Raw genomic sequence first — 23,829 nt, forward strand, 5'->3', positions numbered from 1 at the left:
TCCAATCAAAACATCCCAATTTATACGCTCATTACTCTTGTTTCTCAAAAAAACAAAAAAACAAAAAAACATACAACCCAATTTGATTCGGAATTTCATCTTCGGAGATAAGGTTATTACGAATAAGCACAACTCAATCTCGGAACCGGTGCTTCAGAAGACCAAATTCTGGAATTAGCCATCATGATGTATCAAGAAAATTTTGGCATCAAACCCACCGGTATATTGGATGATCAAACCTTACCGTCTATGATGTCGCGAGATGCGGCAATCCCGATATTGGCATCGGCGTCAACTCCCTGAATCCTTGCAACAGAACCCTGCTGCTGCTTTGACGTCAAAATCACAGCAGATCGATATGAATTTGTGATCGTTGTAAAATTATGAATTGAATTAGTAGATTTTTTTTGCTTTTTCAATAATTTTCGTTTCTTGTTTGAACATTAAATCACAGCCATTTGTGAATTAAATTACGAATTGAATTCGTAGATTTTTGGGTTTTTCATTATCTTTTGTTGCTTGTTGTTTTGATTTTTAATTAATTGCGCGCAGTTATCGAATTTTTTACAAAACCAAAGTTTTGTGTTAATCTACTTTAGATTAGTGTATCAACTTCGATAAAAATAAAAATATAATAACTCTTAAATTCTTCTTTATTGTTTCTCTCTCAAGAAACCAACTTCTCACTCTACTTTAAACCGCCGTACTTTATCATCTTCTTACTATAATATGATAATACCACGTCACCTTATTTTTTGAGGAGGAGTTTAATCAAAAAATTGTTATCCCCATTATTCGCGGGGTTCGTAATGCCGATTTAGCATTGTTCATCTAATATTAGATGGTGCATAATTAATTAAGCCGTTGTTGAGTAGATGCAATTATTGAAAAATCATGGAACAATTTGTTATCTTCCAACAGGCAAATTAATTAAGTCCTTGTTGAGTAGATGCAATTTTGGACTAGTCATTGATGCATGACAAAAAGGTAGCGTTAATAAGTTGTTGACTCTAAACATCACATATAATTAGACACAACATCATATATAATTAGACACCCAATCAATTAGTAAGTCATTAAAATTTATAGGATTGGATTCATCCATGGCTCTCAATCCTTCCTTCAATTATGTCTTTTTCTTAACAATCGTTTCCTCACTCTGCAATGCCAACCGAAACATACCCAATTTCCCACCTTCACCATCACCATCACCATCGCCATCGCCATCGCCATCGCCCTTCCACTCCAGCCTAGCTTCAACAATCAATAATTTTGACTACTTAAAATACTTGGAAAACTACGGGTACATGGAATACGCACGTGCCCAAGTGCATTTCGGAGCATCCCAAGATGAGATCCTGAAGGTGGCCATCTTAACCTTCCAGATGAATTTCGGGCTGAGCCGGACCGGCGAGCTCAACCACGAGACCATGTCCAAGATGCTCATCCCCCGGTGCGGCGTCTCCGACATCACCGACGGTGTCAACACCATGATACTCCCCAACCGCCGCCGCGCCCTCACATCGAATCATCATAATAAGACGGAAACAGAGTTTCCATCTTATTATGATTTCTTCAGGGGGAGGCCGAGGTGGCCATACACCCGCCTCTCCTACACGTACACGGAGGGGTTCCCGGAGCACGCGAAGGCGGACATGGAGGCGGCCTTCGAGCGGTGGGCCAACGTGTCGGGCTTCAGCTTCTACGAGAACCTGGGGTTCTTCGAGAGCGACATCGAGGTTGGGTACTACAGGGGCGCGCACGGGGACGGGGAGCCGTTCGACGGGCCGAGGGGGGTGCTGGCGCACGCGTTCCCGCCGGATGATGGGCGGGTCCACTTCGACGCGGATGAGAACTGGTCGTTTCAGCCGCGGACGATGGACATGTATCACTTTGAGACGGTGGCGACGCACGAGATCGGTCATATACTTGGGCTTGGCCACAGCACTGACAGGGATGCTATCATGTTTCCTAGTCTTACGATGGGGCAGTTTAAGGAGTTAGGGGTGGATGATATTGACGCTATCTCTGTTCTCTACCCTCCTCCCTTTTAACCTCTTTCACAATAACGAATAATCTCTCTTTTCCTTGGAAAACTACATAAACAATGAAGTATGAACTAGCTAGCTTTCTAAGTTAAACATACATATTTCACGATTTTCAATTTTTCGATGAATTAAAATTAATTTGTATGTTTCAAAGTTCATGTGTTTTTTATACAACATTATAAGTTCGCCCTATAAACACATCTTTTAAGGGAATCGCCGGCTAAATGGCGTAGACACCCCCCAGTATGCCACACAAGATTAAATTTGTGCAAAATTGAATTTTGTGGGAAATGTACAAGTTAAAAGTTGGTGTATTTTTCTCCATATTTAAAGTTTGTGATTAAATCTGAACTGACCAAAAACTAATATATTTTTCAGCTACACTTATAAGAAATATGAAATCAAACTCAAGATAGAGATGAATGAGAGAAAAAGATATTTTTATTTCACAAAAGCTGAATTACAGAGAAAGGAAAGCCAACTATTTATACTTCTATCTAGCACACTCTGCGCATGTGCATGAGTGCATGCTAACGTGTAGACTCGATCACATTTAACCAAAACCTTATAACTAATTCTAACGGCCAACTGACGATGCCAGCTCACATCCACGTGGCTTCTTTTATTCTTCATGTTGATAGTAGATGTTGCTTCTCTCTTTATTCTTCAATATCCCCCCTCAAGATGGACTATATAAACTTTTGAAGTTCATCTTGGTTAAAACGCCTTGAAAAGCTACTGCACCAAGAGGTTTAGTAAAGATGTCAGCAAGTTGCAAAGTATTTCGAATATGCATGGGTTTGATGATCCCTTCTAGAAATTTCTCTCTCACTGTGTGGCAGTCAATCTCAATATGTTTGGTGCGCTCATGAAACACCGGGTTAGAACAAATGTGTACAGCTGCTTGATTATCACAATATAAGGAAACAGCTTTACTTCTTTGTATTCCAAAGTCTTCAAGAAGTGTTATTGCCCACACTACTTCGCAACTAGCTTGAGCCATGGCTCTATATTCTGCCTCTGCCGATGACGTTGAGATAGTGTGTTGTTTCTTGGCTCTCCAAGATATTAAAGAGGTGCCCAAAAATAAGCAATACTCAGTCATCGATCTGCGAGTGTCAGGGCAAGCTTCCCAATCTGCATCAGAAAAGATACTTAAAGTAGGTGTTTAATCCTTAGAGTAAAAGAGACCATGTCCAGGAGTTCCCTTGATATATCTGAGAATTTTCTCAACAGCTATCCAATGTTCTTCGCACGGTTTGGAGACATATTGACTGAGTTTATGCACTGCAAAAGTTATGTCCGGTCTAGTAATGCATAAATACAGGAGTCTACCAATTAACCTCCTATACTTTAAGGGCTCTGCCATCAATTCTCCAGCTTCTTGTCCCAATTGTTTGGCAGAATCCATGGGTACTGAGGAGGGCTTGCATCCCATTAATCCTGTATCTCTCAAGAGATCCATTGCATACTTCCTTTGAGATATAAGAATCCCATCTTTGTTTCTGGCTATTTCAAAGCCAAGAAAATATTTTGGAATGCCTAAGTCTTTGAACTTAAAATGTTGAGTTAAGAAATTTTTAAAATTCTCAATCTCTCCTTTATCACTTGTAGCTACCAATATATCATCAACATAACCACAATGCCAAAGAAGTTGGAGGCATTTTTCTTGTAGAAGAAAGAATGGTCTAAGGCTGACTGTTGAAGACCAAAACCACTCAGAACTTGTGATAATTTCAAGTACCATTGTCTAGATGTCTTCTTCAAGCCATATAAGGAGTCTGCAAACAAGCTTGGTTCCTGGCTTACATTCGACCCCTCAACAGAAAGCCTAGGTGGAAGGTTCATATATATTTCTTCTTCCAAGTCTCCATATAAGAAGGCATTGTTAATATCCAAATGGCAGAGATCCCAACAATAAATAGTTGCAAGTGCTAGAATGAATTTCACTGTGGTGAGTTTAGCCACAGGAGAGAAAGTATCAAGAAAGTCCACACCCTCTAACTGTATATACCCTTTGGCAACAAGCCTTGCTTTGTATCTTTCCACTGAACCATCAGCAAGAAACTTTACTTTGAACACCCATTTACAGTAAATTGGGGTATTTCCTGGTGGTAGAGTTGTGATGAACCAAGTTTCAATCTTATTTAGAGCAGCTAATTCATCTTGAATGGCCATATGCCATTCTGGAATAGGAGCAGCCTGAGAGTAAGAGGCTGGCTCAAACACTGCAGTCATCAGAATGACATATCAAAGGTAGGTTGGGGAAAGGTTTGAAAGGGTGAAATATTAAGAAATGGGATAAGGAGTGGCTGAGGAAACTGAGTTGCACAAGTAGTCAGTCAAATGAGATGGAGGGACTACTTGTCTCCCAGTTCTGGTAGTGATGATAGGAGCAGGTTGAGTTGTTTTTGGAGGTGGAGATGAGTCAGAATTTGGTTCTAGTTCAGTTAAGGTTTGTGAGGTAAGGTTTTGTGGAGTTGTGGATTGAGTATGAGGGAAGGTGGATGGAGTAAGATGAGAGTAAGGAAAGATGGTTTCATGAAACACAACATTGCGGGTAATTGATTCTTGCATAGTCTATATCAAGGACTTTGTACCCTTTTATAACCCGGGGGATATCCTAAAAAATGAATTTTGAGGCTCTTGGTGATAATTTGTCTCTGCCTCTGTGAAGGGTGGAGCCATAGCACAAACATCCAAAGACTTTTAGGTGAGAGTAAGAAGGTTGTTTATTGTATAGAATGTGGAAAGGAGTGGTGTTTTCAGGTAAAAAAGATGATGAAGTTCTGTTTATTAGGTAAGCAGCAGTTAGGATACAGTCTTCCCAGAAATGGATAGGTAGGTGAGATTGAAAGAGAAGGCTTCTAGCAACATTCAAGAGGTGTTGATGCGTTCTCTCAACTCTAGCATTTTGCTGAGGAGTCTCTACACAAGAATGTTGTAGATTGGTTCCAAACTGAGTGAATAGAGAGGGGAGTGAAAACTCTGGAGCATTATCAGTTCGAATCATTTTTATTTTCTTTGAGAATTCGGTGTTAACAGTGGTCAAGAATTGTACAAGAATGTCTTTAACATCAGATTTATGTTTCATCAAAAATGTCCAAACAAATCTAGATGCATCATCTACAATAGTAAGGAAGTATTGATAGCCTTGTGTAGTACAAGGGTTAAAAGGACCCCAGACATCACAATGAATCAAATCAAAACAATCAACTGATATAGATTCAGAAGAAGAAAAGGCTAAGTGTTTCTGTTTAGCTAAAGGGCAAATGTCACAAACATAAAGAGTTTTAGTAGTGTTTCTGAGATACATTTGAGTTTATTTATGGAGGGGTGTCCTAGTCTCATATGCCAAGTATCAGTAGATACAACATAGGTTACAATAGGAATAGGATTTGAGGTGTTGGAAGTAGTACCAGAATCAACAATGAGGGTGTATAGGTGGCCAACACGTTTACCCTTCCCAATCAAAGTCCCCGGTGAAGTTTCCTGAATGGTGAGGGAATCATGAGTAAAATTTACAATACAAGGCAGGGAAATAGTTAAGGAACTGACAGATATGAGATTGAAAGTGAAAGATGGAACACACAGGACAGAGGATAGAGTGATTGAAGGTGTGAGGTGAATAATACGTATGTGTGTCACTTTGGCTGTTCCACCATTAGGTTAGTTTACAAAGGCATCATTTATTGGTGAAGAAGAATGAAAAAGATAAACATGGCGTGTAGCACGAGTGTCTATTAACCATGAAGGATTAGAAGATATATTTGCTACAAAATGGGTAAAAGAAACTGTACCAGTAAATTGAGTTTGAGGCTGCTATGGAACTGTTGTTTGAGATGAAGAGGTTGAGGAATTTATAAGTGCGACTGAAATGTTTTCTGGTGAAGGTGAAGGAAGTTGAGGAGGATCCGATATGCCAAGATGAGAGCCATGAGGTATTGACATTGCTCCATTGTTGAATTCAGAGAACCTGTTGAAACACCAGAATTTTTCCAGTAGCATTAGAGATAGCTTTTTCATTGTAATCAGCTAGATTATCATCCACTAGATTCACAGATCTAAGTTGCACCGAATCCTTATACACAGGTTTTCCCCTTCCACGACCAAAACTAGGTGGAAAACCATGTAGAGCATAGCATCGATCAATAGTGTGGTTATTTTTACCACAGTGAGTACATAATCTTCCTCTGCCAAAGGAAGAAGAAGCAGCATTTGCAGCAAAGAGTTGCTCACTGGAGGAATGAGAAGAAGGAGTATAGCTATGATCAATATTCATGTCTCTCTTCCTGAACGACAATAGAGAAAGTTTTGGATAGAGATGGTAGAGGCACCATGGATAGAATGCTGGATCTGACTTGAGAGAAAGAAGGATTGAGTCCGATAGTGCAATCTTCCTCTTGAGAAGCTTGCCACATTCGTGCACTATGGCAACGACATGTAGAACAAGTGCACCATGCGATCGGTTGAAAATGCTTAAATTCATCCCATACAATTCGCAGATCAGTGAAATAGGTGCTAACATCATTCTGACCTTGAGTGAGATTCATGATTTGTTGACGAAGTTGATAAGAGCGTGCCGAGTATGATACTGAGAACCGATCACGAAGATCTGACCAAATTTCATAAGCGCTATCCAGATACATCACGCTTGAACAAATCTGTGGCGAAATTGAGTTCCTGAGCCATGATACAACCATATTGTTGCATCTGATCCATGCTGAGAGTAGAAGATGATCGGCATCTGGTCGGAGGAGATCACCATTGACAAATTAAACGGCAGCTTATTTTTGGCCAATAATGCGGTGGTGACCGATCTGCTCCAGACGATGTAATTTGATCCGGTGAGAACTTGAGAAACTAGTTGTAGATTGGGATTGTCGATTGGATGAAGGTATTAAGGACTCGAATTGTCTTCAAAATGTGGTTGACTGTTGGTTGCATATCCACCGGTGCTATTGTTGCTTTTATTTGTGTTGCGAGGAGCCATTTCAGATTCAAAAAAGGATCAAAAAGAAGGAGCGGAAGCTATGATTTTCAACGATACCATATAAGAAATATGAAATCAAACATATGGAGTAAAACTCAAGATAGAGATGCATGAGAGAAAAAGATATTTTTATTTCACAAAAGCTGAATTACAGAGAAAGGAAAGCCAACTATTTATACTTCTATCTAGCATACTATGCGCATGTGCATGAGTGCATGCTAACGTGTAGACTCGACCACATTTAACCAAAACCTTATAACTAATTCTAACAGCCAATTGACGATGCCAGCTCACGTCCACGTGGCTTCTTTTATTCTTCATGTTGATGGTAGATGCTGCTTCTCTCTTTATTCTTCAATAACACTCATTTTATTACTATGATATATTATCTTCTGCAAAGTTAAGATAAATTTATAACTAAATTACCAAATACAAATAGACTTGATACATGCTAGCACAAACTATTATGGTCTTTATCTTACCTTGTTGAAAGATAGATAGTCTACCAAACTGAGTCTGAGTATATGAAAGCCACACAAAACCTCAAAATATTTAAACAAATACTGAATTATTATAATGAGGATCTCATGCAAACAATACTTGAAGCTATATATACTGTACTACGTACACTATAAAAAATTTCATTCGTACCCAATAAAAACAACCATAATATTACCCACCAAAACAATAATAATATTAATAATCCCTCCGTCCCACTTTAGGAGTCTCAGTCGCTTTTCTGTACCCGTTTTATAGAAATGATAATAAATATTTAAAGTGGAGAAATGGTAAAGTAAGAGAGAGAATAAGGTACAAAAGACTCTTCTCAATATTATTATTTCTCTTACTTTACCATTTCTCAATTTTAACTATTTATTACTATCATTTTTATAAAACAGGTGCAAAAAAGTGACTAGGACTTTTAAAGTGGGAAGGAGGGAGTACTAGTAGTAAAAATTGAACCTGAAACTGCTTCAGTACATGAGGTGAAATTCCATACACGCGATGAGACTGAGTTGCGATAAATCCTACAAAAAGATTTAGGTCGGTAATTTTTGCTTTTAATAATGTACTTTTTGTATTTTTATGAATTTGAATAACTATATAATTTTTGGATTTATTAGGATGTTAATACGTAATTTCTAATTTTTAATAAATCTCGTATTCAAATTAATTAAGTTAAAAATTATTTTAATTATAAAACATAATAAGAAGTTAAAATATTATTTATATTATATAATTTAAAAAATATTTTATTTAACAATAAATATAATTTAAAGTTATATTATACTATATATTTAATATACAATTATATTTAGATTGCAGTATATGCCAGGTATTTGATGTAATACCATATTTTGGTAGTACCATATTTTCATTATATACCAAGTTTTGGTAAACATTGTTATCTTACTAAGATATCATATACCGTTATAAGTATTTTTTATATTAATCCATTATAATAAGGCCGTTATTTTGATATTTTTTCCACTCCTATTCTAGATGACGTAAGAGGCCTTTGACAGCTAGGTTTATGGAATTCTTGTTTTTGTTGTGTCATGATGTGTTTTTGTAGTTCATGATTTGGTAGATTTATAGTACTAATACATTTCATTGTTATCAATAATATAATTTAGTTTTATAGTAAATATATTTAATTAATGCAGATGAGTTAGGGCCATAAGTAATTTATAGTTGATTAATTATTTGTAATGCATTACTGATTAATTATATAATTAATTATTTGTAAAATCATCAAGCTTGGTAAATTTCGGTTTGTTCAGTACCACTAAGATACAAAAATTCACAACCGTACCACAATGATCAATTAATATATTAAACTAAATTATGTTGGACTAATAATTAGGAAAAGGCTATCATCCTATTAAACTAAATTAGGAAAAGCGATCTATCCGAATCTTAGATCTTGCCCTAATATTGGGCTGCTGCTCTTAGCCCAAGATATTTGCTGCTCTCGGACACTATTGCCATATCACCCTCCTCCCTCCCTTTTAACATATTTTATTCTTTTTAATAGTAATATACAACCAAACAAACTAATCAAATCAGTCACATTAGATGATATAGATCCACAATTATCGAATTTAATGTGGCAATTAAATATGTCCATATCCTACGGGTATAAGGAAATCTGCTAATATGGAGTAGTCCTTCTAGAATTAGGAAAACTGAGGCATCTATAAATTAAACGAATGCAGAAGCATTAACAAGTTGCAATTCCAAATTTCCAAACACACTAAACATATCAGCAGCCATGGCTCTTAAGCTTTTGAATATTTTGTCCATCGTCCTTCTTCTTGTTGTGTTCCTACTTTCTGTCTCTTCTGGTACCAAGGGAAACAGCATGGGTTTTGAGTTGGTAAAAGTCCCTACAGCCAATACAATCCAATTATTTGATTCGGAATTTCATCTTCAAAGATATGGTTATTACGAATACGCACAACTCAACCTCGGTACCGGTGCTTCCGAAGACCAAATTCTGGAATTAGCTATCAAAACTTATCAAGGAAATTTTGGCATCAAACCCACGGGAATATTGGATGATCAAACCTTATTGTCAATGATGGCGCCGAGATGCGGCAATCCCGATATTGACATCGGCGTCAACTCCATGAATCCTCATAACAGAAACCTCACTGCTCAACTTTGACTACATATCACAGCCGCTCGATATGAATTCAATTTATAGATTCTTTTCTTTATTACTATTATTTTTTGTTTTCTTGTTCTTTTAGTTTTATGATTAATCCTCGTCAACTCCGTGAATCCTTGCAACGGATCAATGTAAATTCAATTAGTAGATTCTTGGACTTTTTCATTATTTTTCGTTTTCTTGTTCCTTTTATTTTATGATGAAGAAGAAGAAGAAGAAGAAGAAGAAGAAGAAGAAGAAGAAGAAGAAGAAGAAGAAGAAGAAGAAGAAGAAGAAGGTACTCACATGCACTTTGGATGGGGTACCTAAAATTCCTAAAATTTCTCCAACACTCTTTTCATCTCTAGCACTAGTAAATCAACTATTAAACCACTCGAAAAATGCGTGATTCCTAAAATCTTGAACAAGATAATAACAAACTAAATAAATTCCACTAAAGTTTAGCACTAATTTAACAAATACTTAAATATGTTAATCACCCGCATGGAAATAGAAAGCTACATAAACAAATAATGTTAACAAACATATGACAGATTGAAATTCCAAACACACTATTCAAATCAGGCATTGCTTCTGAATATTTTGTCTCATCTTTCTTGTTTTCGAAGGAGGCAGCGCGGACTTTGTGTTGGTAAAACCATAATGAGGTGATAAATACACAACTCATAAAAAATGTTTCACATTTGTTTCATATAATACAAAGCATTTGAAGTTTACATAAATAAAACAAAAAGTTATAGGTGTTGGATTAAAACTATATTGGAGTTTGATTGTTTTATGTCATTGTCGTGTTGCTGTTATGTCTAAGTTTGAAGCATTATCATGATGTTGTATTATTTTAGGCCAACAAGAATATGATTGTGTTGATATCATATATAGGTTCGTGCCAATTGCAAATTATGTTCGAGTTTGAATATAGAACAAATCGGGTTAATGTTCGGGGCGAGGGTTGCCTCAACAAATCATGTTCAAATTTGACCTAAACATATTGAGTGATTATCCTGTTATCAACCTTAACTTGTTGAGTCATTATCAAGTCATCTTGATAATGACTCAACTCGCATTATTTATCAACTTATTAGACGACATTGACACCCGTCACTTTTCTCCAACCTTGGCATTAGATCATTCACAACATAGTCTCATTTCAAACACCAAATCCAACTAGAACTCAGTCTTCTAGGTGTCACATAAATGTTCAACCAAAATCTCAAATTCTAGCCACAACACAATCGCGTCACCCAATAAAATAGGTTTGTGGTGTGGAACGCAGCTGCGTCACACTGCTGGTCTGCAACACAAACCCAGTCGCGCACCCCAAATGCGGTCTAAACAGCATTGAAATCTAAATCAACTTTAATGGAAAACCTATAATTATCTTGCACATAATAATATTTCCTTAATTTAAATTTACAAAAATGTACTTTTTGCGAGAGTAGTGTAAGCAGAGAAAGAGTCCGGGTGAATAAATCATTACTATCTCATAATATAACATGACAATCAAATAAGTATCTCATTTGGGATGCAGCAGAGTTGATCAACTAGCTATATCAAGTAAAACCGATGTGGGATTGCAGCACCAAACCCTTTTGCGGATGTAAAAGATGTTTACTTACGCTTTGGGACTGCTGAGATTCTTCAAGTCCCGTCCCTTCTGCCACCGTGGTTGCAATCGAGATGTCTGCAACCATACAATCTCCTTTTTCATTTCAATGCCCATATATCAAAAATCAACAACGTTTACGGAGGCTCAAATCAAGAAATTTGTATAGTAAACACAAATAAGATGGTTAGAATAAGAACCTCGCAGGGGTTTCTTTGATTCCGACAGCTGTGTTACCATAAAAATTATTGCTGCTGCAATTGATATGGAGCTCCTCCTGCAATGGAAGCAAAACCATGTTCACAAATCAATTAAAGCTTCAAATGTACATCACCAACGCATGATGAGCTCAACTCGACAAATATTTCAGATCAAAGGATTCAAAGCGTCCAGTGATTTCATCTTCTAAAGAAGTACTACTAAACAACCTTTTCATTCATTTCTCTCGGATTTATGCTCCTTCCGTCCCACAACAAGAGTCTTTTTTTGTCATTTTCCGTCCCACAATAAGAGTCCCTTTTCACTTTTACTATAAATGATAAGTATGCCCCACATTCCACTAATTATTTTCACTCGTATTTTTTTATGATACTAATATATAAAGTGGGACTCATTGACATTCCACCCACTTTTCTTTACATTTCTTAATACTCGTGCCAAGTCAAAAGGGGACCCCTATTTCTAGGACGGAGGGAGTATCTTGTTGGAATCATGGATTAAATATGTCCGGTCAATGAACTTTGACCGAATAATAAATGTGACGAGACATTTAATTTTCTGAAATTAAATGCTACAACGTCGGTCTAAGTTACGCGTAGATGATCGTAGTATATTCACTTTCTCAAATCCGATTCTTAGTGAGTGAGAAATAGTGGATTAAAGTTGGGAACGATAGAGCTTTGTTTAAGCTTGGAGTCTTGAATGTAGGGAGCAATCAACTAGTGTTAGTTGTCCCACATTGGAAGTGAGAGCCTCTTTGGAGGTGTATGAATTAAGTGTTCTACTACACTTAATAAATTCTAGTGGATCAAGTTGGGTCGAAGAGCCCACAAGCGCGCGCCCTGCCGCGTCGCACCCGTGTCCTTGGCGATTGGTCTTTGGGCTCTTGGGCGTCAAGGTATTATTTTTTGGACCAACGACCTGATCAAGTTGGAGAACAGCCCTGTTCAGGCTGGCGGAGTCTAGCGATCCAATCAGGCTGGAGCTGGAGCTGGCATAGACCAGCGAACTGATCAAGCTGAGTGCAGACTTGATCTAAGTTGATTCTCACTTCAGGATGTACATGTCTAGATACATTCGGGATTCAAAATCCGTAACGTTTTGTAACCCCCGATGGTTACAGAATCTGTCTTGATGATCTATGATGGCAGCCATCAAGGTTGTTGACCCCTGCAAGTGGATGGAGCCTATATATAGGCTAGTCATTCTAGCATTTTACATATTAGAAACCAGACAAGCAACAAACACAAGCATCAGCATAAGCATTCTCTCCCTCTTGCATAGTCTTCTGTCGAAGCTCTGCCCTCACCTTATTCCAGTTCGCCGGAGCTCGTTTCGATTGCTGTGCTGCATCAAACGAGAGGTAGTTGTTTTATCTTTGGGGATGAAAAGCCAATCCGAGAGCACTACCGGGGCGTATCTCGTCAGGCGGAAAGAGGACTCCTCGACTTGGCTAATCTTTCCTACGGTTTATTTGTTTCGATTTTCAGTTGTAATCTTATTTCAGTTTTTCCCATTTGTATTTCTTCTTTGGATCGTATTACGCCCGGCAAGCATTCATCTCTTGTAACCCCGGAATCCCCAACATATCTTACATTACACTCCGACAAGAAAATTTGAGCTCCTCAACCCACGTGTAGTATATGCTTCTAGAATACACAAAAACAATCAGCTCTTGAAACTGAGATAGGTAATGGAAGAATGCGTAATGTCAAAGTCCCCTGCCTTTTGGACAGTTTCTTTCTTGGATTAAAAATTGTAATCAATTGGATTAAAAAATTATTTTCCCCTAGTAATTGGTGATTAGATTGTGACCATCACAATAAATATTTATTTAAATATTAATTCCAATTTATTCAAATAAAAAGCCTAAATTAGTTGCTTGCCTTTAATATAATGATGATAGATGATAGATTTGTTCCACGGAGTATATTAAATCTTTTTTGTCACAATAATCTAATAATTTGAATGTATATCCGTATCCGTATCCTAACTAAATGGAAAACTACAATATGATACTAATAATCACTACAATATGATACTAATAATCAGCCCTATAAATAGACGCCGAAGTATTATTCCAAATACACTAAACAAATCAGCAGCCATGGCTCCAAAGCTTTTGAATAGACGCAGAAGGATTATTCCAAACACACTAAACAAATCAGCAGCCATGGTTCCTAAGCTTTTGAATATTTTGTTCATCATCTTTCTTGTTGTTGTGTTCCTACTTTGTCAGTGTCAATGTTCCGGAACCAATGGAAATAAGACGGGTTCCGGAACCAAGGGAAACGAGACGGGTTCCGGAACCAAGGGAACCAAACCAAATTTGATTTGGAAGTTCATCTTCGAGAATATGGTTATTACCAATGCGCGCAACTCATTCTTGCTCATGAAGACCTAATTAATTCCAGAATTAGCTCTAAAGACCAAATTTTTAAATTAGCCATCAAATTGTATCAAGAAAAATTTGGCATCAAACCTACCGGTCAATTGGATTATCAAACCTAATCGTTGATGATGGCGACGTAACAATGTGAATTCAATTAGTAGATTCTTGATTTTTTCATTATTTTTTTGTTTCCTTGTTCCCTTTATTTTATTTTGACTTTCAGTATTGTTAGACATTAATGTTTTAATGAAATTAGAGTTTTTCAGTATTCTATTTTGTTTTAGTGCTTTCAACTTTCAGCAACAACAAAAAACTCAATAATCGAATAAATTTTTTATTAACTTAAAAAATAACATTAGGGTATATTGATTATTCTATTCCTTTTCTAATTATACCTTATTTATAGATGTCGCATCCCACGTGTATCAGCCTTGTTAGATTTAAACTATATTGGAGTTCGATTTTTTTAAGTTACTGTCGCGTAGATGTAATGCCTAAGTTTCAAGTATTATCATGTTGTTACTATTTGGGGAAACAAGAATAGGATTGTGCTATACTAATTTTGTAGGTTCGTGTCAGTTGCAAATTATGTTCGAGTTTGAATATATTCCATCTGTCTCCATCCGTTTCCATGATTAAATGTCTCATAGAATTTTAAGAATTTGTTTAATTTTATATAAAATGGATAGAAAAGGCTAGTGCATAATAAAACATTTAATAGTGGACGGACTGAGTATAACAAATCGGGTTAACATTCAAGTCGTTAGATAATGACCCTACCCGTATGATTTGTCAGCTCATTAAATGACATTGACGCCGGTCACTTTTCTCAAACCTTGGCATTAGATATTCACAACACATTCTCATTTCAAATACTAAATCCAACTAGAACTCGGTCTTTTAGTTGTCACATTTTTAACCAAAATCACAAATTCTATAAAATAGGTTTGTGGAGTGGATCACAGCAGCATCACCTTGCTGGTCTGCAACACAAACCCGGCCTCGCACCCCAAATGCGGTCCAAACCGCGTTAAAATCTTAATTAACTTTAATGGAAAACCTCTAATAGTCTTGCACATTACAACATTTCCCCAATTTAAATTTATAAAAATGTACTCCTAGCGTGAGCAGAAAAAGAATCTGGGTGAATAAATCATTATCTCATAATATAACATGACAATCAAATACTATCACATTTGGGATGCAATAGAGTAGGGTTGATCAACTAACTATCAAGTAAAACCGATGTGGGACTGCAGCACCGTAGCCTGTTTGGGGATGCAAAAGACGTTTACTTATGCTTTGGGACTGCTGAGATTCTTCAAGTCCCGTTCCTTAGCGTACCATTCCGGTATGATCCTAGCGGCGTGCGGGTACAGATCTCTGTAAGCATTCTTGATCGTCCCTTCTGCCACCGTAGTTGCAATCGAGATGTCTGCAACCATACAATCTCCTTTTTCATTTCAATGCCCATATATCATAAATCAACAGCGTTTACCAAGGCTCAAATCAAGAAATTTGTATAGTAAACACAAATAAGATGGTTCGAATGAGAACCTCGCAGGGGTTTCTTTGATTCCGACAGCTGTGTTACCATAAAAATTATTGCTGCTGCAATTGATATGGGGCTCCTCCTGCAATGGAAGCAAAATCATGTTCATAAATCAATTAAAGCTTCAAATGTAAATCACCAACGCATGATGAGCTCGACTCAACAAATATTTCAGATCAAAGGATTCAAAGCGTCCAGTGATTTCATCTTCTAAAGAGTTACTACTAAACAACCTTTCATTCATATCTCTCAGATTAATGCTCCTTCCGTCCCACAACAAGAGTCCTTTTTTGCCATTTTGGTCCGTCACACAATAAGAGTCCTTTTTCACTTTTACTATAAATGATAAGTATGCCCCACATTCCACTAATTCATTACTCGCATTTTATTATGATAATAATAATAATATATAAAGTGGGACTCATATTCCACCCACTTTTCTTTATATTTCTTAATACTCATGCCAAGTCAAAAGGGGACACCTATTTCTAGGACGGAGGGAGTATCTTATAAGTATTACACACTGACAAGAAAATTTGAGCTCCACAACCCACATGTAGTTTATGCCTCTAGAATACACAAATAACAATCAGCTCTTGAAACTGAGATAGGTAATGGAAGCATACCTAATGTCAAAGTCCCCTGCCTTTTGGACAGTTTCTTGGACAGCTTTGACCTCTTCGTTGCTCATACCAAGATTGGAGCAGAAACGTCTCTACAGGCCAAAGCAAAATAAAAACACAAGATGTTACTTCAGTGATAAAAATTAAGAAAATATATATGTAGTCTGACATGGCCTAATGTGACCTCACCAAATAGTCTCCTGCATGAATGGTACCCATCTCCATTGATTCACCCATCTCGACCTTCAACTGTTTGACGATAAATTCTTTAGCTCGACCGATTTCCTTTTTTGTGGCTCCAGCAACAATGGAACATATTTCTAGTTACGACCCACAGATTTTAGAGCACTTCGTAAAAAAGGCAAATATGTACACAACAAATTCTAGTGTGCAAGTTATTTAATGGCTGCACCTTTCACAGTTCGTGGCTTGCCTTCCTGACGGCAAGCAATATAAATGCAGGCAGCCACAAGAGCCTCCAAGTTTCTTCCCCTCGTACACTTCTGATCTTCTAACCTCTTATATATTTCACTCGCTCGATCCTTTAAACAAAAGCACCATTAGAAACCAAAGTTCAAATCTGATATTTGTAATGTTAAATAGAAATTATATTAATACACTTCTTCTGATGACTGTGTATTAAGGATAATGCTTATTGCCTTTAAGTCACTGACACATACAGTTAGTCTATTGATGTTGGGAGAGCACGGAGACAAAATATTACGAATATTCTTTTCATCAAAAGTCGAAACCACATTGCATACTGAAGCAATTTAAGATATGTACAGAGCCCCAAACAAACTTTCAGCCTTAAAAAAGATCAAGATTCAGAGGAGAAAATAGGCGAGTCAAATTTATAAGAGAGGGAGGGAGGGAGGAAAGAATGAAACAAGACAAAAAAATTGGCAGCATTCAGACAAGTGTGTTTGAAAACTTGATGAGGTAATTTATAAAAGGCAGTCGGTGTGAATTCCCGCAATTATGGAGAATCAATCAGTAGAAATGCTTACCTTAATGGTAGTTACAAGGCTCAACCTAGAAGAGGCAAGAAACGACCCAAGTCAGTTCTATTATTATGATTACTACCAAATATACCAAATGCGGCAAATTGCTTCAGAAGAAAGATTTGTGTCATCTCTAGATTATCACATCATCCATTCATTCAATTATGACAATAATAAAGCAAAACAAGAATCAATAACATTCATCCTTTACAACTATGAGCAACAGCTCAGCATAGAACTTGTGTATATATAGTATTACTACTACTAGATTCAAACCGATGAATAGAAAAGACGAGACCAACTTGATAATATATGACACATACACAAGCACTAATCAAGAAGGACCATAAAAGCAACTCTAGATTTCAAAACAAATTGCTTCAAAATAACAATACATCCAAGAAGGAATACAAAATAGGAAATCCCACCTTTTTTAACAGCTTATAACTAATAGTGGTAAAATCAATGTAACATCTTTGCACCATCTACTCAAACATTGCCATAAGAAGCTACTGAAACCCTTCATGCTTCGCGAAAGAACTAAAACCATTCAGAACCCATAATCATTTTTAACCACAGAAACACCAATTAACATCAATTTTCAAGAATCCCACTAAAATCAAAATATTTCCAACAGACCACAAAGTAAAATTGAGGAACAAGATAAAGAGGCACAGACCTATCGGCCATGTTCGAAATAGCCTTGAAAGCCAAGACGATGGCCCGGTCCGGGTCGCCTCCACGGTTCTGCAAGCGGGCCAAGGAGGAATCGGCATTGGAGCCGTTGGCGGCCCGGGAGATGACGGTGGTGAGCGCCCCGTCTCCTAAAAGGGGGTTAACGGGCCCACCCACACGATTGGGGTCATGATCGCCGGAATCGTCGGCGAAGGTTCTCCACTCGGAAGTCTCGTCGATGGAGCGGGCCTCCAGGACGAGCCCGCACTCCGAGCACACGGTGTCGCCCGCCGCGTGATCGCATACCACCTCCGTGTTGCGCTTGCAGTCTGGACAGTACGAGTCCGACATCATTTCTTTTTAATTAGTCGAATTGGGGGCGCGGAGATTATCCAATTCGGGATGGGAAGATTGTAATTTGGGGTGTGAATTTTTTGGGTTTTGAGGGAAGAGATAGAGAGAGAAATTTTGGGTTGTTTTCCAATTTATTGTCACACGCAAAAAGTCAGTTACATGACCATTTTCGTCTTGCCAAGTTTTACTGTTTCGATGAAGAAGAAGATACAAACGGAGTAATTTTTTATACTGTTAATAATCATTAATCTATTTATTTTATTTTATCTAAAAAAAACTAAAAATTTATTTTATTTATATTACTAATTGACGGTATTACCTCTTTAACCGATCGATTCAATTCCTCGAGTATCAAATCTGTGAAGTCTAACCTTTATGTTTAATCTTCCTTGGAGGACGAATCAGATGTATAAGATTGCTAATGGTGCGGCAACATTTGTCCAAGCAAGACATTTATTTTTTGTCGTTGTGCTCATGTTATTAAGACATCGACTAACCTACAAAACAAGGTTAAATAAAGAAAAAGCATTTGACTTATTGAATGGCTATAAGTAGAGGTGCCCACGGTTCCAGAACCGGCGGTAACGGTTCGGAACCGCAGGTTCCGGTTTTGGAAATTACCGAACCGAAACTAAACCGCAAGCGTGTTTTAGTTACGGTTACGGTTTCAAAACCACCTGTTTCGGTTTTGGTTCCGAACCGGCGGTTTTTAACGGATTTTCGACGGTTTTTTGTGGTTTCGCCTTGATTTCTTGCACGGTTTTGGTTCGGAAATTTTTGAACCTAAACCGAACCATGGTTCTAAAATTGACGGTTTCGGTTCGGATAAATTCTCTCGGTTCTGATTACGGTTTCGCGGTTAATCGCCGGATCGTAAACCTTAGGCACCTCTAGCTATAAGTACTCTCTCGAAACAATGCGATTCACGGCTAGAAAAAGATCTCCACCAATATCCCTCTCCCAAGTAAAAAGATTTATCCTCCATTTAAAAATCTATTTCCAATTCCGATTTTTCCAAACTTCTATCTCATCAATGAGTTTGTTCTTTTTGGTTGACTGTATGAAGAGCCTTGAAAAAATAGTTTTGAGGCTCTCTTCCCCGTCCACTTGTCATAGCATAATCTTTTGTGTGTTGTCCAGAGCCTTTGTCCTCCTAGCAGCAAGAAGCGTAAACATTATTGACCGAAGTGTCGAATTGGAGCCCTCTTATCAACATTAGTGGAAATGATATTCTCCAACAAAACCTCTTGGATGAATCATCTTTCTGAGGTCAAAGGCCTCAGGTTCGAGTCCTCTGTGGTACGGCCTTTAAATTTAATTTCATTTATCCAAAAAAAAATCTTGTCAGTATATTGTTCTCGGACTTTCATTTGACTTCATGTTATGGCCACTTTTTGGATTTTCACCCTCCATTTAAAAATGTATTTCCAATTCTCATTTTCTTAAACTTCCATCTAATCAATGACAATTCTTTTGGTTGACTGTACGAAGAGCCTTGGAAAATTAGTTTTGAGGCTCTCTTCCCCCGTCAACTTGTCATACCAGAATCTTGTATGTGTTTTTCGGAGCCTTTGTCCTAGCAACAAAGAGCTTAGACATTAAATCTTTGGGTGAATCATTTTTTCCTTTGGCAAAGATCTCAGGTTCAAATCTCCGTAGTACAACCTTTAAATTCAATTTCATTTACCTCCAAAAATTCTTGTTTGTATTTTATTCTCGACTTTCGTATGAATTTCTGTTATTCCATTTCTTGGATTTTCAATTTCTGATCTGACCACTTGGATTTTCACACTATCTTGAAATTTGCAATTTTTCCCAAATGCTCGTTTGGGAATTCTCCAGGGCGAATCTATTAAGGGAGTGTAAGCTGCAATTGCCCTTCCACAATATTTTCCACGTATAATAAGTTGTTAATCAATTTTAAAAGAAAATTTAATTTTTTTTATAAATGCCCCACCCCAAATTTCTAAATTTTTTTCATATAAATATTTTTGCCCCTGCTGAATTAAATTTCGGGCACCACTCCTAGAATTCTCAGTTATTATTTGAGGATCTCCACTACTTGCATTTGTGGAGTGAATAGATTATTTTATTACATTGCGGCTTCTTATTGAATAGTATTTCATCTGTCCCACAAAAAATGTCATACTTTCCTTTTTAGTTTGTCCCACAAAAGATGTCATATTTTTCTTTCTTGGAAAAAGTTCTCTTTCACATGAATATAAATATTATATTTTCTCTCTCCATTTAACACACAAAATAAAATCTCCTAAAATCATGTATCATCGCATAAGTGTGATATCTTTTGTGGGACGGGGGGAGTACTAGTTATGAAATGCGTCTTAGACCGAACTGCTTTGGCGACTACGATATTTTAAGTATGCACCGAAAATCTTTTGCCAAAAAATATGTAGACCTTGAATTGTGAAATTCTAAGGCAAAGCCAAAAAATAAGACGAAAATTTATGAAAGACCACATACTTCTGAATCAAAGCAAAATTAGAACAAGAATTTGAGAAACTACTTCATACGTAGTGTTTTAAAGCAAAGCCGAAATTAATAAAGGTCTGTATGTTATTTTATTTCAAGTCTTAATTAAGCACTTATATAGGAAAATCATATCATATCTCACTTTTGCGATTTGCAAATTCAAAATTAATAAAGATCCGTTGGATACAGAAATTCTACAGAATTGAATTTGAAAAAAAAAATTGAATTGGAATTCAATTTCAAATCTTTTGTTCGATAAAATGATATACTAAATAATTGAATTGAAAATTTGATATGAAGTTTATGCAATGTGTTTGTGTGCGAAGGTGCTCAATTTTATAATTTTATAATTATTTGAAATTTAATTATCTATTTTTGATATGGAATTCAAATTATAAAATTGAGAAGAATTGATATTGTAATTCAACTCCAAATATTTTTTAATACCAAACCTTAAATTTAGAATTAAAGGTTTCAATTCTAATTCTGTGTGATCAATTCCTTCGTGCCTAACAGATCAAAAGAAGATAGCATTACAAAACAATACTTCATGTTCCTAGATATAGGTAGAATTGGGCACAAATTTGGGTCAATTATGGAGTTCATGTTTCAAGGTTTAATTTTGGAGAGCCCGTTGTTCAAATATGGGCCCGCACTGTTGACGTATGGAATGTGCCTAATTCATTTCTTTGGATTGAGGTGGTATTTGATTCCTGCATCGGAAGTTGGATCCAGATATGAAGGTAAAATACCATATGTACCCCTGCAAACTCCTAATATACCATTTTGATGAGGGTATTTTGGAAAGTTTGACCAACAAACTCTTAAATTATTTTCCAATAAAAGTTGAAAGTAGTGGGTCCCATAATTATATCTTGAAACATGAACACACGAATTAAGAAGCAAAAATATGGAGTAAACAGTGAAACCCGATGACTCAGATTCATATCTGCCCAATCCATACCAATGAACATGAACGAGCAACGTAAATTGAGTCCATTATCTAATGACCCTTGAATTTTGGTTTCAGGTTTGAACCTAAAACTTGAGTTTGTAACAACTTTAGTCATCTACTTGGTTATGTACCCTTCCATAAGTCTCATCAAATGAGGATAGAGTGACTATAATCCTTATTGGTTATCACTGTATAAAAGCATTTCGAAATTAAGATTTACTGTATATGGAATAAAATTTAAATTATTAATCAAGTTATTTAGCTCAACTAATACCAACTTTGCAACCCTCCAAGAATAGGAAAGACGAAAAAAGAAAAGAAGATGGCACTGTATTTTCACATGAATCACTTATTCATTATTGTTATTAAATTACTACTCCCTCCATCCCGGAGTATTAGACTCACTTCTTTTGGGTACATGATTTAAGGAATTGATATTTAAATAGTTAAAGTGAAGAGAGTAAAGTATGAAAGAGGGAAAAAATAGGGGAGAGAAAAGAGAAAAAAGTAGGTGGAGAATAAAATAAGATAGATGCTTTTTGCTAAAAAAGGAAATGAGTCTAATATGTTGGGACATTCCAAAAAGGAAAGTTGGTCTAATACCTTGGGACGGAGAGAGTACTTTTTATTGAACTTTAATTATTAGACCCCATTAGCGTGGAGTTGTCAATTAACAAAACTTATTTTGGGCCATCTAAATCTAGGTACAAATTAATAGACTCTAAAAAAGAAAAGAAGATAGCACTGTATTTTCACATGAATCATTTATTATTGTTGTTATTTTTATTGAACTTTTATTATTAGACCCCCATTTGGAGTTGTCAATTAACAAAACTTATTTGGGCCATCTAAATCTAGGTACTACAAATATTAATAGAGTCGTCAATCAGGTTGGACCAATCCAGTCCAGCATAGCCCAAGCTTAGTATGGGTGGGGCCCTATTCAGTCCATCAGAGATACTAAAATTTTAAAAATACTTTTATAAATCTTAAAAATTTATCTTTTTTACTTTTACCATTTTTTATAATGGACTTACATTCTACTAACTCATTCTTACTGACGCTTCACTAAAAAATTTATATAAAAGTAGGACTTATATGACACTTCACTATAAAATTTATATAAAAGTAGGGCTTATATGATACTAATTTTTTCAATACACATTCTATTATATTTCTTAAAACTCGTATCTAATCAAATTATTAGGAAGGTTGGGGGTATTTTTATTTTATATAATAAATACTATTGAGCATGCAGAATTGATTATTCAATTTTTTGACTTGTCAATGGGTAAGGAACTTTTTAAAGTTGATGGTAATTAATGTCTAGTTGTATTATAATTGTTGTTATGATTGTTACTAGTGTCGATTAGTCCTGATTGAGACTATATTGACGTTACCCCTGAGAGATGTTCAAAATAAATTCTTTTTATACAAAGAAATTTAATTTCAATACAATAAATAATGATATATTGAACTAAACAAGGTAAATAATATTAATTAATTTAAACAAGTAACATATTTAATTAATTGAAATTATAAACATAAGAAGAGAGAGGTAAATAGAGGGGGTAAAGTCATATAACTATCATATTTACCTTTTTTCCATGTAATATCATTCTCCAAGGAGAGATGTATTTGAGAAGGTATTATACATTTTTTAATTTTGAAGAGGTATCTTTACCTCTCCATTGAAGGTAAAATCATATAACCATCATATTTGCCTTCTTTTCATGAAGAATCATTCTCTAAGGAAGAAGGTATTTGAGAAGGTATTACACTTTATGTTTTTTAATGCATTTTGTACTATTATTTTACTTTTTTAAGTAATATACCTTTCTATATACCTTTTTCCTTCGAAATGTAGTATTACTTTTTGAAATGGTATATTTCACTTTTTGAGAAAGTAAATAGATGGTATACCTTTTTCATTTACCTTTCTTTGTTAGAGATGCTCTTATTAGGATGAGAATCCAATATTTATTTGTATAGTGATCCAAATTAATACTCCCTCCGTCCCCGATTAAGAGTCGCACTTTTCTATTTCGGTCCGTCCCAATTAAGAATCACACTTCATTTTTACCATAAATAGTAAGTAGGTCCCACATTCCAATATAAAAAAAATGGGTCTCACCTTCCACTAACTTTTTCAACCAACTTTTCTTTACATTTCTTAAAATCCGTGTCTGGTCAAATTGTGACTCCTAATCGGGGACGGAGGGAGTACTTCAGGATGAGAATCCAATA

The 23,829-nt window shown here is 36.2% G+C and overlaps 3 protein-coding genes across 3 annotated transcripts; 2 read left to right on the forward strand and 1 right to left on the reverse strand.

Moving 5' to 3' along the window:
- The first annotated feature begins 1,307 nt into the window (after window positions 1-1,307).
- LOC125206285 (metalloendoproteinase 2-MMP-like) lies at window positions 1,308-2,054 on the forward strand. Its single transcript, XM_048105560.1, has one exon. It carries the CDS (start codon window positions 1,308-1,310, stop codon window positions 2,052-2,054), a length of 747 nt encoding a protein of 248 aa, XP_047961517.1.
- A 7,262-nt stretch (window positions 2,055-9,316) lies between these two features.
- On the forward strand, window positions 9,317-9,712 carry LOC125206286 (metalloendoproteinase 3-MMP-like). Its single transcript, XM_048105562.1, has one exon. The coding sequence runs from the start codon at window positions 9,317-9,319 to the stop codon at window positions 9,710-9,712; it is 396 nt and encodes a 131-aa protein (XP_047961519.1).
- Window positions 9,713-14,995: 5,283 nt separating this feature from the next.
- LOC125207978 (transcription initiation factor IIB-2-like) lies at window positions 14,996-18,296 on the reverse strand. The gene is made up of 7 exons (XM_048107506.1): window positions 17,788-18,296; window positions 17,115-17,139; window positions 16,517-16,646; window positions 16,294-16,424; window positions 16,108-16,196; window positions 15,487-15,563; window positions 14,996-15,364 (listed from the first exon to the last, which is right to left on the reverse strand). The coding sequence occupies exons 1-7, from the start codon at window positions 18,135-18,137 to the stop codon at window positions 15,225-15,227; spliced, it is 942 nt and encodes a 313-aa protein (XP_047963463.1). The 5' UTR covers window positions 18,138-18,296; the 3' UTR covers window positions 14,996-15,224.
- Window positions 18,297-23,829: the final 5,533 nt, after the last annotated feature.

The sequence above is a fragment of the Salvia hispanica genome, chromosome 2 (genome assembly GCF_023119035.1).
Source record: "Salvia hispanica cultivar TCC Black 2014 chromosome 2, UniMelb_Shisp_WGS_1.0, whole genome shotgun sequence".
In the NCBI taxonomy this organism is placed as follows: domain Eukaryota; kingdom Viridiplantae; phylum Streptophyta; class Magnoliopsida; order Lamiales; family Lamiaceae; genus Salvia; species Salvia hispanica.